At 47.9% G+C, this 13,755-nt stretch overlaps 1 protein-coding gene across 3 annotated transcripts; it reads right to left on the bottom strand.

The window, feature by feature from the left end:
* Positions 1-6,654: 6,654 nt before the first annotated feature.
* BPIFA1 (BPI fold containing family A member 1) lies at positions 6,655-13,755 on the bottom strand. 3 transcript variants are annotated; one of them, XM_043479791.1, is made up of 9 exons: positions 13,696-13,755; positions 11,973-12,147; positions 11,663-11,822; positions 10,084-10,191; positions 9,605-9,754; positions 8,677-8,761; positions 8,006-8,069; positions 7,438-7,513; positions 6,655-6,844 (listed from the first exon to the last, which is right to left on the bottom strand). In XM_043479791.1, the coding sequence occupies exons 2-8, from the start codon at positions 12,130-12,132 to the stop codon at positions 7,473-7,475; spliced, it is 768 nt and encodes a 255-aa protein (XP_043335726.1). In that variant the 5' UTR covers positions 12,133-12,147; positions 13,696-13,755; the 3' UTR covers positions 6,655-6,844; positions 7,438-7,472. The 3 variants fall into 3 exon arrangements, with proteins under 3 accessions (XP_043335726.1, XP_043335725.1, XP_043335724.1); XM_043479790.1 differs by lacking the exon at positions 13,696-13,755 and having other exon boundaries at positions 6,655-6,858; positions 11,973-12,196; XM_043479789.1 differs by lacking the exon at positions 13,696-13,755 and having other exon boundaries at positions 11,973-12,196.

Below are 13,755 nucleotides of genomic sequence, written 5' to 3'. Positions count from 1 at the left end.
AGGAGGGGTGGGGGGAGAGTGCCAGCATCTGTAGTCCACTCCTTTCACTGCTTGGGCCGACTTGCTATTCATATTAAGCTTGCTGTCTGCAGGCTCAGCAACTCCAGAATTCTAGGTGATATGGACTGAACTGTGTCCCCCTAAATTCATATGTTGTAGCCCTAGCCCCCCAGTGCTTCAAACTGTGATTACATTTGGAGACAGGGCCTTCACCGAGGTGATCAAGTGAAAATGAAGTCATTAGGATGGGCCCTATTCCAGCTGGCTGCTATCCTAATAAGAAGAGGAGATCACACCAGAGGTGAGGTTGCATGGAGGGGCTACCATGTGAAGAAGCAACAGGAGGGAGGACACCTGCGAGCCAAGGAGAGAGCCTCAGAGGAAACCAGCCCTGCTGGGACCTTGATCTTGGATGTCCAGCCTCCAAACTGTGAGAAAATACATTTCTGTAGTATTTTGTTATGGCTGCCCTATGAAACTGATGCAGTCATAACTCATGGGAAGTTTCCAAACTGTTAATAACTGGAGTCCATGGTATTGCAGTGGATCATGAGGCCTCAGCCGACACGCAAAATGCCGTCTGTTCTCAGTTGTCCTAATCCTCCGCCCTTCTGCTGGGCCAAGAGGCTGGTTGGTCACCTGAATGGATGGTACCACATCAGGCTGGTCCTTGTTGGTGGCAGGTCATACATACCTTTGGTGGCAGTTACTAAAGCTGCTTTGGCATTCTCAATCTCTAAATCTCATTTCTTCCAGGCCCATGGTTAAATTATTAAACCATTTTCCTCAGCCCACAAAACAGTGACTATCTGGCCATTTCTCTCTTTGCCCAATTGGATGAGCACGTGTGCAACCTGAAGTTTGCCTACTTCAGGATTCCTTCTCATTCTCATCTTTCAGGGTCACTCCTTAGTGAGCACAGCTATAGTGAAACAGCATCTGTTTTCAGTTTACACCAACCTCTTAAAGGACCATGCTCAGGTTTTTTTTCTCCTCCATCAACTGGTCATGTAGCCATACATGTGAGCCAAGAGAGAAGTGGAAGGGCAACAACACTAGTAGGTGACATATGTGACATGGGAGATGCATGTCTGGCCTCATGCTCACCTTATTCTTGCAGCTTACTTCTGCCCCCTGGACCTTAAGCTTGAGCTAGATGTACTACTTCTACCTGATGTTGGATGGCTATAGGTCCTGCCTGACCTTACGACTTGCTGGATAACTGTGCCTAGTGCATGATGGGAAGCTCTGGCCTCACGGTCACTTGATGACCCAGTGAGGAGCTGTTTTTTCTAATGATGTATAGTTCTCTGCTGAAGATGGCATGGGGTTTGTCAAACACTCCACATGGCATCTTTATCTATCACAGATACTTCTAGTACCATGGGTTCTGTCTCATCACATGGCTCAAACAAGTGCTGCTTGAACTGCAGCCTGAAGCTGCTGCAAGCCCTCGACTGCTCTGGGCTCAACTCAAAACTAGCACAGAGTAGATGCTCAGTAAATATTCCCCTCTCTGGGTGAATGGAGTACAGGGGAGGAGATACAAATGCAAATGCAACTAGGGTAAGTTTTCCAGGAAAAAATACAGAAAGCCCAGTTAAATTTGGACTTCAGGTCACAAATGAATAATTCGTAGTTTAAGTATGTTTCATGCAATATTGGGGGCATTCACAAAATATTCATTGTTTATCTGAAATTCAAGCTCAACTAGGTATCCTGTATTTTCATCGGTAGATCAGGCACCCCACTTTTAGGGTCAAGCATCTAATAGCATAAAACAATTTGGTATGCTGGAGGTGGAGGGATAGTGAATGCATTTGCAATCCGTACCCAATAGGAGAATAACCAGTAAAAATGAAAATGTGCAAATTTGGCTGGAGGATAGTGGCAAAGAGCTTGGGCTCTTGAGTTTGACTTCCAGAATCTGAAACCAGAATCTGCTGCTCACAGTCTGGATGACTTTAGGTCATAGAGTCCTATCTCTGGGTGAGGATTAAATAAGATCCTGCCTTTAAAGGGTTTAGCAAGGTGCCAGGCTCACCATTGCTGCCAAATAAATGTTCATTTTCAAGATGACTGCTGGGTTGCCATGCAACAGCTCTCTCTAGTGGTCACAGGGCAATACGAACGTGCTGGCTAGGGCCCTGGAGGTCTACTTGGCTTCTGGCTGTCCAGAAGCCAGGCTTTCCAGGCATCAAGAGAGTGGTCTCCCATTAGAGGATCTGAGGATCTGATCCCCAGATTCCAATCATTTACATGTTACCTCCCGGATTTCTGCCCCAAACCAGCCACCATTACCTTATTACTCAGTATTCCTCCTTTCAACTGTCTCTCTATTTTTAAAGAAAATCTATTGTAATAGGTAACTTCACAATTTTCAGTTAAAAGTCCCAGCGTTATCAACTTTCAGAAATAGAATGTAACCACAAACCAGATATAAGTGAAAAAGAAAAGTGTGAAATTTTATGGAAAAATGTGTTGAGAATTGGAGGATCTCACTTTCTCTCTCTCTTGGTTGTAGCCAGTTCACCCGAAGTAGTAAAGACAGACTAGCTTCCAAGTGAGACTTCCTTCATGCTGCAGTCACAAGAAGGGAAAAAGAAGAAACAGAGAACAAAAATGTTTCCCCGTTGGGATTTCATGCTCTGTCTGAAGTTATCTCACAAATGGAGGGAAAATACCATCAGCGCTGGAGGAAACACTGACAGAGGGCAGAAATGTTGGAACTGTGCCCTGTATCTCCACTTTTGTCAGTGTATTTCTACTTTTATCTGATTTGAATGTGGTGGGAAGGAAAAACTGCTTTTAGACAAACAGTCAAAATAACAATAACTCAAAATCCAAACTGGATTGCAGCCACTTCTACCTTATTGGGAGGCTCAAGGTTTTATCTAAGGAGAAAAGGCTCATTTGCTTAGGAAAACATGCTTCTGAGCCTTTGGCTATTGAGTACAATGCCCAGGGAAACATCTGGAATGGAGAGGGGGACAGTGGTTTTAAAACATGTCCACAAATTCTTTGATGTGCCCTTCAAAAGAGGGGGTTAATTCTCCCTTTCAGGGTGGAATGGATTTAGTGATGTACTTCTAATGAAGAGAAGATAGCAGATAGTGATGATGCATGACTTTAAGAATGAGGTCATAAAAGATTCTGGAGTTTCCCTCTTTCTTTTTCTTAGACCACTTGCTCTGGGGGAAGACCAATGGAGAGATCGGAGAGGCAAAGTACTGAGGGTAGATTCTCCAGCCCTGGTTAAGCCTTTGGAAGATGCAATCTTGGAAAACATTTTAATTGAAACTTCATGGGAGACTCTGAGCCAGAACCACCTAACTGTTTCTATATTCCTGACCCACAGATACTGTGATAGAATAAATGTATATGGTTTTAAGCCAAAAGGTTTTGGGATAATTTGTTACGCAGCAATAGATAACTAATACAAAGGGAAATGAAGGGAGCCAGGTATTCAACTGTAGCATAAATAAAACAGCACCTTTCCTGGGGAGAGAGTTTTCTTCTGAAACCAGGACTCAAATGCTGAAAGTCTCCCATTTCATAGCTTAGAAGACCGATTCCCAAAGAGGAGGATGCATGCAGTGAGTTCTGCTCCGCTGCATTGCAGCTAAAGCTCAAGAGGGCTGTGGGATTGTGACTGGTCTTGGCTACTTTGCATTCAGGGTCACATGCAAGTAGGGGTGACCATGTGACCATGCATGACCATGCATGTGACAGTCAGGGTCACATGCAACCAGCATTCTGTCTCTGGCTCTTGCTCCCCTGCCTTATCAACTGCCCGGGCTCTCAACTGTGTCCCTACGAGGAGTAGGAACCCTCCCTGCACCCTTGCATCTTTTAAAAGAATATTCATTCATTTATTTTTGGCTGTGTTGGGTCTTTGGGGCTGCGAGGGCCTTCCTCTAGTTGTGGCAGATGGGGTCTACTCTCTAGTTGGGGTGGGTGGGCTTCTCACAGTGGTGGCTTCTCTTTGTTGCAAAGCATGGCTCTAGGGCGTGTGGGCTTCAGTAGTTGAGGTGCACAGGCTCAGTAGTTGGGCTCTTGGGCTCTAGAGCACAGGCTCAATAGTTGTGGTGCGTGGGACTAGTTGTTCTGTGGCATGTAGACTCTTCCTGGACCAGGGATTGAACTCATGTCTCCTATATTGGCAGGCAGAGGTCATAGGACAAACTGCCATCTCGAAATCTGGAGAGACAGATGAATACATAGAATTATAGTCAAGAACAGCTTACCTGAAGCAGAGGCTGCTGGAGCCGGTAACTTGTAGGACCATTTAAAGGTAATTATGACAAGTTCCTGAAAACTTGAATGTGGACTAGCTTGAGAGTCCACAAGACTCCTGGGGATCCAGTCTTAGGGCCTGTGTACCGTTTTGACAAATGTCCTTAGGGAAAAGACAGTTCACATTGACTGGCTGAACTCTGAGTCAGGTCATGTCAAGACAGCCTTGGGAATGGGCTCAACCAGGGAACTAATGGACCGGTTGAATAATGACAGTTCTCTGGGAATGAGGCTTTGAAATTGTTCCATCCATCCCCTTCTGCTGACCTCCACTGGTTGCCAGGCTACTGGTTTTCACCAAGATATTGAGATTTTAGTTTTCAAGTCTATTATGGAGCTGAAAAGTGGGAGATGGGTAAGATAAAATGTCACAAAGCTTGATAAAATGTCACAAAGATTCAGCAATCTTTATTGAATATAGCACCTCCTCCCCACCCAGATTGCTGTAAGAATTCTGAAAAAGTTGGTTCTGACAATTTTTGCCAGTTTTCCAATTGCTTTTAGGTAGGAGAGAATTTTTTGGAAGTCTTTAACTTGCCATTGCCATTGCTACTGACATCTTTGTGGAGAGCTTTTAAAAATGTGGAAATGTCACTATTAAAAGTCATAAATGTGCTCTGGTTAACCAGGTCATTTGGCAGACTATCTTGTATCCTGGGGAATGTCAGACTGGTTAACTAGGAATTGAAATTGTTAGGGGAGGGAAAACACCCACTAATGAGCTATAGGAAGAAGTCCAGGGAGCAGTGAGAAGAAAATAGTAACCGGAGATGGGCAGTGGATGTGCGTCCAGGCAGGAATACAGTTTAGTGCCAGGTCAGAGGGCAGCTTGACCAGTGCTGATGGTCCCCCACCGGTGTGTGTGTGTGTGTTTGTGTGTGTGTGCGTGCGCTCATCTTTATCCACCTTTATTCTTGGGGCTTCAGCCCTGGGAGACTCTCAGTCCTGACCAGGAAAGACATGCCTGGGTTCTCTCCGAGTCAGGCCCTGATTGATGGTTTCCAATCTGGAAGGTCCTTTCTGTATTTCAAGTCATTCATAGTCATAACAATCAATTCAGCTTCTTACAGAATTTAACTATCCATCCTGAGCTCAAAGATCTTATACTTCTGTGACTGTGGAAAATGCTTCCCCTCTTAAATCCTCATCAGAAGACGTATACTGGTTTCCTATAATAAACCTTCTTGCAGTTCTGAACCATTGGACTGTCCTTCCCTGAGCCATATTGGTTGGTGGCAACAGAGAGTGGAGATAGTGGTGGGTCCAGACATGATGGCAGATGTTTGGCAGGGGTTGAGAAATACCAGCCTGCATCTTCTAATTCTTACAAAGTTAGTGGGGTCTCCCAATATCTGTGATGTTTCAGTCCTTGAGTTGCCTTTTTGTCATTCTGTGACCTTGTACAAGTCATTCATATACAACAACCCAAGGCCTCCTCTATGGAGTGAAAAGGTGGAGCTGGTCCTCTAAGGACCTCAAATAATGAGAGCATGTTTATTTTTTGTTTGAGAGGACAATGTTCTTCAGCCTAGGTAGCCCTTCTTCTTCCTTCTTGCTTCCAGTTTTTCATAAACCTTACCTGGATTCACAGTCTCAACTTCCTTATATCCCATTCTCTTCTCAGTTCCTTAAAATCAGGTTTCTTCTTCTAAAATATGATTCTCACTCAGGGCATCAATAATTTTTTCATATGCAACTCCTCTGACCCTTCTTTGTGCTTCACTTTCCCAAGCCTTTCAGCAATGAACATTTTGGTCTAGTTTGTCCTTTCTCCTATACTTCTTTCCCATCATCTTTATCATCCTTTTGTTGAAAAAGCAGAGAAGAGGCTAGTATTGACTGGAGGCAAATAGGCAAAAGAGCAGTGCTAGACAACTTGTATCCATCAGCTTCCTGGATGGCTTCCTTGAGGTCTCCCAGGCAATTTCATGCAGCATGGCCACAGCTAAAGGCATGATCTTCCTGCTGGAATCAACTCATCCCCCCATATTTCTGGTTACCTTTGGGATCCCCCACCTGAGACACAGATGGGAATCTCACCTGCTCCCTCACCTCCACCCTTCTAGGTCCACTTCCTGAACATCTCTCTAGTCTGTCATTTTCATTTCTTGTGAAATGTTGTCTTGTGTATCATCACTTTTGCCTGGAGAGTTACATTTATCCAACCCCCGTGGCACATCCTAAGAACCCCAGAGCAGTTGTTCTGAAATCCATGCTCATCTGAATGTCCTTCTGTCCTAAACCATTAAGATCTTCAATGTAAGGTTCAAACTCTGTTCTATAGCTCCAGTCACTCAGGCCAGGACTCTTTCCCACTTGTGAGCCCTCCAGTGATGGTGAAGAATGACAATATCTTACGCAGAGAAAGGGCAGTTTTATTTGGTGATGAACAAGGAATGACACATGCTTGGTGGGAAAGCAAAGGGAGAAGTTTCCTTGGCGAGAAGGCTGCTCTGGTCTCCAAGCATGGCTGTGTCATTGTCCAGGACATGGGTCAGCCTTCTGTGAGCCCTCGGGCAGGCAGTGAATCCTGCCTCAGGAAATGGTTCTGTTGGGAGAAGACCCCAGACAAAATGGAGACTCAAGGTCCCTCAGTCTAGATGGTATTGGCCCACGATCAAACCTGCCCTCCAGAGGGTGGGGAGGAGGCTGAGACCCTGGAGCTGGGGGTCTTGTCTCCAGCCACCAGGGGAGCCCAGACCCAGAGTCAGGGGGCTCCTTGTGCATGTGCTTGAGTGAGTGTGTGTCTGTGTGTGCATGTGTATTTATGTGTGGCGTGTTTGCATATGTGAGTGTAAAGGTGTACGTGTGCTGATGTGAGACTGTGTGCATCTGTACGTCTGCCTGAGTAACCATTGTGTGTCTGGGCACTTTGTGTGTGTGTGTGTGTGTGTGTGTGTGTGTGTATCCATGACTGTGTGTGCTTCCCTTTGTATCTGTATTGTGGTGCCACTTGTGTCTTTCCACCACTGTCAGCCACTGTCAGCCTTTCTGCGGACTTCTTTCTGCATCTTGGTGTATGTCTATATGGCTGTTTGTCTTTCCCTTTGGATGGCACTGTCCCAAGCCCCCTGCTGCCCTCACCAGGAGGAGAACAGCTGACTACCCCCCAGATCCTGTGGAATATGGAGCAATACTCACTGGCTCAGCAGAGGCCAGGTCCGTTCCTGGAAGTCTTAGACCTTGATGACAAATTCTAGCCCGTGGATCAGTGCATCTGGAAAATGGGGGGAAAAAAGCCAATAACCACAGACCAGAGGGAAGGAGCCCAGGGATCTTCATGGTCCTCAGGGGCCTGGGAAATGGGAACTCTGAGATTCAACCATGCTCAGGCAGGGCTTGAAGGGGACTGTGCCTCCTTCATCAACCAGCCCAGCTATTCTTAAGTTATGGCTGATGTGGGGAGAAGGGTCTAGGTCTTAAGATGATTCTGATAATTCAAGGCAAAAAAGAACTCTAAAATGGGGAGAGCTGAGACTGGAGGGCCCTAGCTGTCCCATGTGTGTGGGGACAGAGCTCCCTGGGGAAAAGCCCTGCTCCTGCAGAGGGGAGAGAGGACTTGGAAGCGGGTCATGTCTGACTCTTTTGTGACCCCATGGATCGTAGCCCACTGGGCTTCTCTGTCCATGGGATTTCCCAGACAAGAATACCAGAGTGGGTAGCCATTTCCTTCTCTAGGGGATTTTCCCGACCCAGAGCGGGTACTTACTGACAATGGCGTGTACCAGAGTGACGTCCAAGTGGCTGAGAGCTGCATTGACCAGGGGGCACACCTGAGTCAGGGGCAGAAAGGAGCATTAGGCACCTTGGGAGACACTGGCAGCAACCGCATCCCGAGTATGGGTCCTCTGCAGAGATCTTCTATCATTTGTCTGTGTCTGAGAGTATCTGATTCTGAGCAATCCCACAGATGAACCCTGACACGTCCACACTGGGAAGATGGAGATGTTGAAGGCGGGGATGAGGTGTCCAATCACAGAGTGAGTGGTTGTTCACTCTGTGATCTGGCGTCTGTTTCTGAATCGGGCGGACTGCTCTGGGAGGGGTGGGTTTCTGGTCATAGGAGATCCTGAGCATAGGCTGGGTGAGCCTTGTCTGCAGCCATAGTGGGGGTGGACTGGGAGCTTCTTGGGGCAGGAACCGATCTGTTTCAGCTATAGTGTGGACACATAGAGTGCCTGGCCCAGAGCAGAAACCAATCAGTACATTTTGAAGGATGGGAAGAAGAAACATGGACAGATGGACCAGTGGACAGGTAGACTGATGGATGAAATTTACTTATCAAACTGAGTGACTCAGAAAAGCTCCCTCAGGGGCTTCTTTTAGCTTGAGAAGCTCTAAGATCCAAGGACCAGGAGACCGCACTCTGTCTCCACTTACCTTTTCCTGCACCAGCCCGGGAAGGACATTATTCAAGATGCCAGTGAGGTTGTCAACAAAGCTTTGAATGGGGAGGGGGCCCAATCTGAAAGAGAAAATCACGGAGAGTGCAGGGGCCTGGGGCTGGCATGGAGAAGCTTGGGTTTCTGCCCACTGCAGTCTCAGTACTGATAAGGGGACCTGGCCTTGTGCCTCCACACCCACGTGCATCCATAACAATGCGCCCATCCAAAGGGAGTGACACCCCGCACAGCAGTGCACACACTAGGTACATGTAGAACAAACACATAGTGCCGGCACACAGTAGGTGTTCAATCAGGCTTTGTAGAATCCATATAGGAATGAACAGTGCTTAGTATGCAGTTGTCATGAGGATTCAATGAGACGATACATGGGACACACATATGTGTGTTCAATAAATGTTAGTCATGATGGGGGTGGCTCCTGTATTTTATACCTGCCTCCCTCTCCCTTTCAAGAGTAACTGAAATAATCACCCTTGTGGGCTCCATAGCTATTTTACTCTTTACTGGGACAAAGCATGTTCACATTTATTATTTTTGAGGATTCTCTCAATAATGCCAATATAGCTCCATATTACAATTATCTGAGTAAGCTGAGACTCAAGCTGGGGAAGAACTGTTCAAGTTCACACAGGGAGCCCTCCATCTCCTGCCATATCCCTCAGCTAGATGGGGCTTGAACTCAAATTTCTTGTTGCCTAATCCAGCATAAAATTGATCAGCCTGGCCTAAGAAGGGGTAGTGACCATTTACTTATTCATCCATCCATCTGTCCATCTATCCATCCATCATCTCACTCTTCCACCCTCCCACTCACCCGTTCCCCCATTGTTCCATCTTTCCAAGCATTCACCCATCATTCCATCCTACTGTCTCAATAGGAGCAGCCACCCCTCTGGCCTCACCCATCAAGCAGGGAGATTTGCAGGCTGCCAGGGGAGTGAGTGCAGTCGCCAACAACCAGGTGGACATGCTTCTGCTCATCTGTCACAGCTAAGAGTTCCACGGTGATGTTTAGCTTCACAGCCAGCTTCAGCAGACTCCCCACCAAGGGCCTGCACAGGAGACAGTCCGCTGTAGCTGAGCTCCCATGTCCAAAGGCAGAGGAGGTTTTCTTCTGGACAGATATGCCAGTCTTGCCTCATTCCATCTTGCCCACAGCTGTACTCCTCTCAATTCCCAGTAGGCTCAAAGAGGCCAAGTGAGTCTGCCAAGTGAGTCTCCCAAGTGACTCAAGGTCACTCCGCATAGCAGCAAATGAGCTGAAGCTGGAGGCTCAGGTCTTTTGGATAGACCCCAACAGCTTTTTTCTTTCTTACCACTCAAAATCATCAGGGTCTCCTTTGGTGAGCCATCCTCCCATCCCCCTTTGGAGTCCACTCACGTGTTCACATTGAGGATCATGCCCAGAGGGATGGTGACATAGAGACGATGGCCATCGGGGCTCTGCACGAGGCCCAGTTCCAGCAGCTGAGGGTTAGTGATCTTCAAACTGCCCAGGGAGAAACACTGGAGTGAGAAACATTAACTCCTCTAGTCCTAAACTTAGAAACCACATCTAATCCCACCATGAGCATCTCAGAGGTGGAGCTACCCATGAGGTGGGATGGAGGAGATATGAGGGGAGTCTTGCAACAATAGCCACATGGGTTTTGAGTCTCACATCAGTTTTTCCCATCCTCTGCGCTGGGTCAGATCCGTCTGCTCACCTCAGGTCTATGAGGTTTTCCAAGATAAGAAACTGTGTCTGGGTTATATTTGCATCCTGTACGCCAGCTCAGAGCCTTACAAAGAAAGGGGTTACTTTATACTGGCTGAGTTTGTGGACTGATGAGCAGGTAGGTGGATGAATATGTGGGTAGATGCATGGAAGAGAAAGTGGTTAGACGAAGGGCAGATGGTCAAGTGGATGTATGGGTGGGTAAGTGGATGAGAGGATGATGTCGGGGCAACTGAAGTAAGTCCTTCACGTTTAAGAGTAGGGATCATGAATCTTGCTGAGTCCTTCAATGGCAGGTCAATCAATAAAGTTTATCATGAAGATAGAGGAGCAGGAAGCTGGGGAAAACAGAGAGGGTGGAAGTAAGCCTCTTCTCTGAGGCCTTTTCTCTTCTCTGAGCTAGCCTCTGTGTCAGATGATTTACATCTTCTCCAGTCCTCCTGACAGTTCTCTGTGGGTACCATAATCTTCATTTTACAGATGGAAAAACCAAGCCCAGAGAGACTGAATGCCTTGCCCCGGGTCACCCAGCAAGTACATGATGGATACAGAAATCAGACTCAAGGATATCTGTCTGTCTTCAAGTCAGAGGCAAGCATCTGGGCAGCAGGGAGGTGAGGGCTGGGGAGGGTAGGAATCCTGGGAATGGATTTGATCCAGTTCTGTAAAGGACCCAGTCTTGCCAGCTCACTTTCCACTCTTGCTCTTTGTTAATTGGATTGTCCCACGGACATCACATGACGATGTCACTGAGGAGAATAGCTTACATTTTCTTGCTTACATCAAAAGCCACCGTGTTCACTAGTGAGGAGAGCAACTTAAGAAGGGATTTCACTGATAAAGAGAGCAAAATTATCATGGTAGAGTGGAAAAAAGCCTTGGCTTTGGACTTAGGTCAGTTAGAGTTAGCACCTGCACTCTGCATCACTCTGGTGGTGTGGGCACAGACCCCTTTCTGTGCCTCCACTTTTCTGTAAATCTAGGGATTATTAAACTGACCTCAGAGGACTATGGTGAGGGTGATAGATGATGACGGAGATCCAAGCTGCACTTCAGGACTGGGAGCAATTGCTGGTTCAGGAGAGCTGCTGCTCCCTGCCAGACTGTGAGGGGGTCTCAGCCTGAATCCTGGCCTCATGTTCTGATGACCCAGCTCCCTCCTCCAGGGCCACTACCTGGGGCTGGCTGATCTCCAGCGGGAGATCTCTGGTGGGGCCCAAGGCCCTGCTTCAGGGCTACTCACTCAATGATGTTGTTCAGGAGAGGGGTGAGTGAAGTCACTTTCCCAAGCAGGCTCCCCGGCAGGCCACTGGAAGCGTTCCCTCCAGTCTTCAGGATGTCCAAGAGCGGAAGGTTTTTGAGAGTGCCCAACAGACCCTCAGAGAGCAGGCTGTTGCTGAGAGCTGGAAATGGGTGTGGGGTCCTTGAGGGTCAGATCTGACAATTATGGCTCCTCAGTCCTTGCCCCCTTTTAGCCCCCTTCCCAACCATGAGATGATTGCGCACACACGCACACACACACCTGGAAGAAGTTGTCACAGACTCTCACTTACCACCTGTCAAGCTTCCAGCAAGATCTGTGGGTTTCGGGGCTAGGGCTGGAGTCAAAGCCAAGGGCAGAGTCTGGTCCAAGGGCACGGGCAGGGCTTCCAGCAGGGCCGTGGTCTGGGCCAGCAGCCCACAGAGGACGACGAGGCTCCCGATTTGAAACATCCTCTCACTCAGTATCTGTGGAGAGGACCACTGTGGCACAGATACTAGAGAGGAACCCATCCACTGCCTGCCCCCGCCCCAGCACACCAGGGAGTGAATAGCTACAGCCAAGGCATTTGCTCTGAGCCAGGTGTCAGGCTGAGTGCTCCACATTCGGTGTCTGATTTCATCTTTACCCTTAAGATGTGGACACTCGGCACCTGCATTACACCAGTGAGGAAACGGGGGTCTAGTGAGTTTAGGTAACTTTTCCCAACGTCACAAGTACACACTGGGGATAGGATTTAAAGATAGCTCTCTCTGCCCTGGGGGCCTCTGTTTAAATTAAGTGACCATCAGATTTACTTTCCAGTTGCGCTTGCTTACAATGTATTGAATGAGACAAAGCAAATTAAAAGGCTTAAACGTGCTAGTGGCTGAGGAGCTCCTCTGCTTTGTCACCATCCTCCTTAAGTCCTCTGGTCTGCGTGTAGCGCGTGATGCTTTGTGGAAGCCCTTGCAAGTCACAAGACTATCAAAGGTGGCAGGGCTATAGTTACCATCTCATTCATACCAGTGCTGGGAAATCCTGGGGACCATCCAAAGTCCTCATTCAACAAGGACAAGAGGACCAGAGAGGGGTAGTGATTTTCCCAAGGTCAAACAGCAAACTAATGGCAGAACTGCAGTTGGAGGAAGGTGTCCCTCCCACCCCAACTCTCCACCCCTACCAATATACAAACTATCTTGTCCATGTCTTTCTCTTTTCCCTCAAGATGACCTGGACGAACTTCCTGGGCAACTTTTGACACCTGCCTCCCTTTTGCACCAGTCCTCTTCCCAGATGCCACCATCCTTCTCCAGGGCCTTTTTGGAAGTCAGTAAAGGTGATGAGCTGGCTCCCACACGCTGGAGACACTTGGCTGCTTTAGGCAAAATCCCATCAACTGGCCAATTTGGCCAAAGAGCCATCATTGTTGCTGCCACAGGAATCTAAAGGGCTTTTTGGTCCAAAGAGCCAGTTGTGGCTTCCTTGGGAGGTAAACTTGGCTTGGGGCCTCTGAATTTCTTTTCAGCAACAGATCTTTTATGACTCCAATGGAAGCTAAGGACGCTTGGTCCCAGAAAAATGCACCAAAATGTACAAAATTGGGTGGATTGTAGGAGGTTGCTGGACGATGGTCTGGATGCACAATGGAGTGAGGGTGTACACTGAGCAATGCACAGTGGTAAACTCAAGATAAAACTCTGTAGAGACTGGGATTTAGGGCAGGAGGAGTATGCCCATGAGAGATCCCTAGCTCACGTGGAATTTGAGCAGTGTACCTACAGCCCCGTGCTCCCTATCACCATCAAATAGCCTGCTGCCAAAAGTCTCTACATTGATGTCAATGGTCTCTTAGGGAGGCAGAGTGGATGCTTATCACCTTGCCCCCCAAATGGCAAGCCTTGGTTCTCTTGGAAGACCCCAAAGAGTGATCTGAAGTGCAGTCAGCCAGTGATGCCACAGTGTGGAGGTTAGCACCTCTGCCCTCCGAGGCAGTAGTGGTGGTGGTGGGGGAGGGTCCAATGCACAAGTCTCACCTGGCTTCTCAGAGGTCCTGGCAGCTGTCGTGGTCTCCTTGCTTTGCTGAGCAGGCAGCC

This window comes from Cervus canadensis, chromosome 10, assembly GCF_019320065.1.
Source record: "Cervus canadensis isolate Bull #8, Minnesota chromosome 10, ASM1932006v1, whole genome shotgun sequence".
Taxonomy (NCBI): Eukaryota; Metazoa; Chordata; class Mammalia; order Artiodactyla; family Cervidae; genus Cervus; species Cervus canadensis.
This window is presented reverse-complemented; position numbering and strand designations above follow the sequence as displayed.

Bases quoted from the DNA above. Each gene is read 5' to 3' on its own strand.
- BPIFA1 (XM_043479790.1), bottom strand. From the start codon at position 12,192: ATGGGTTCCTCTCTAGTATCTGTGCCACAGTGGTCCTCTCCACAGATA. The intron at 9,755-10,083 runs GTGAGTGGACTC...TCTCCTGTGCAG, and splicing joins ATGATCCTCAATGTGAACAC to GCCCTTGGTGGGGAGTCTGC. The intron at 8,762-9,604 runs GTGAGGCCAGAG...TTTCTCTTTCAG, and splicing joins CAAATCTCCCTGCTTGATGG to ATTGGGCCCCCTCCCCATTC.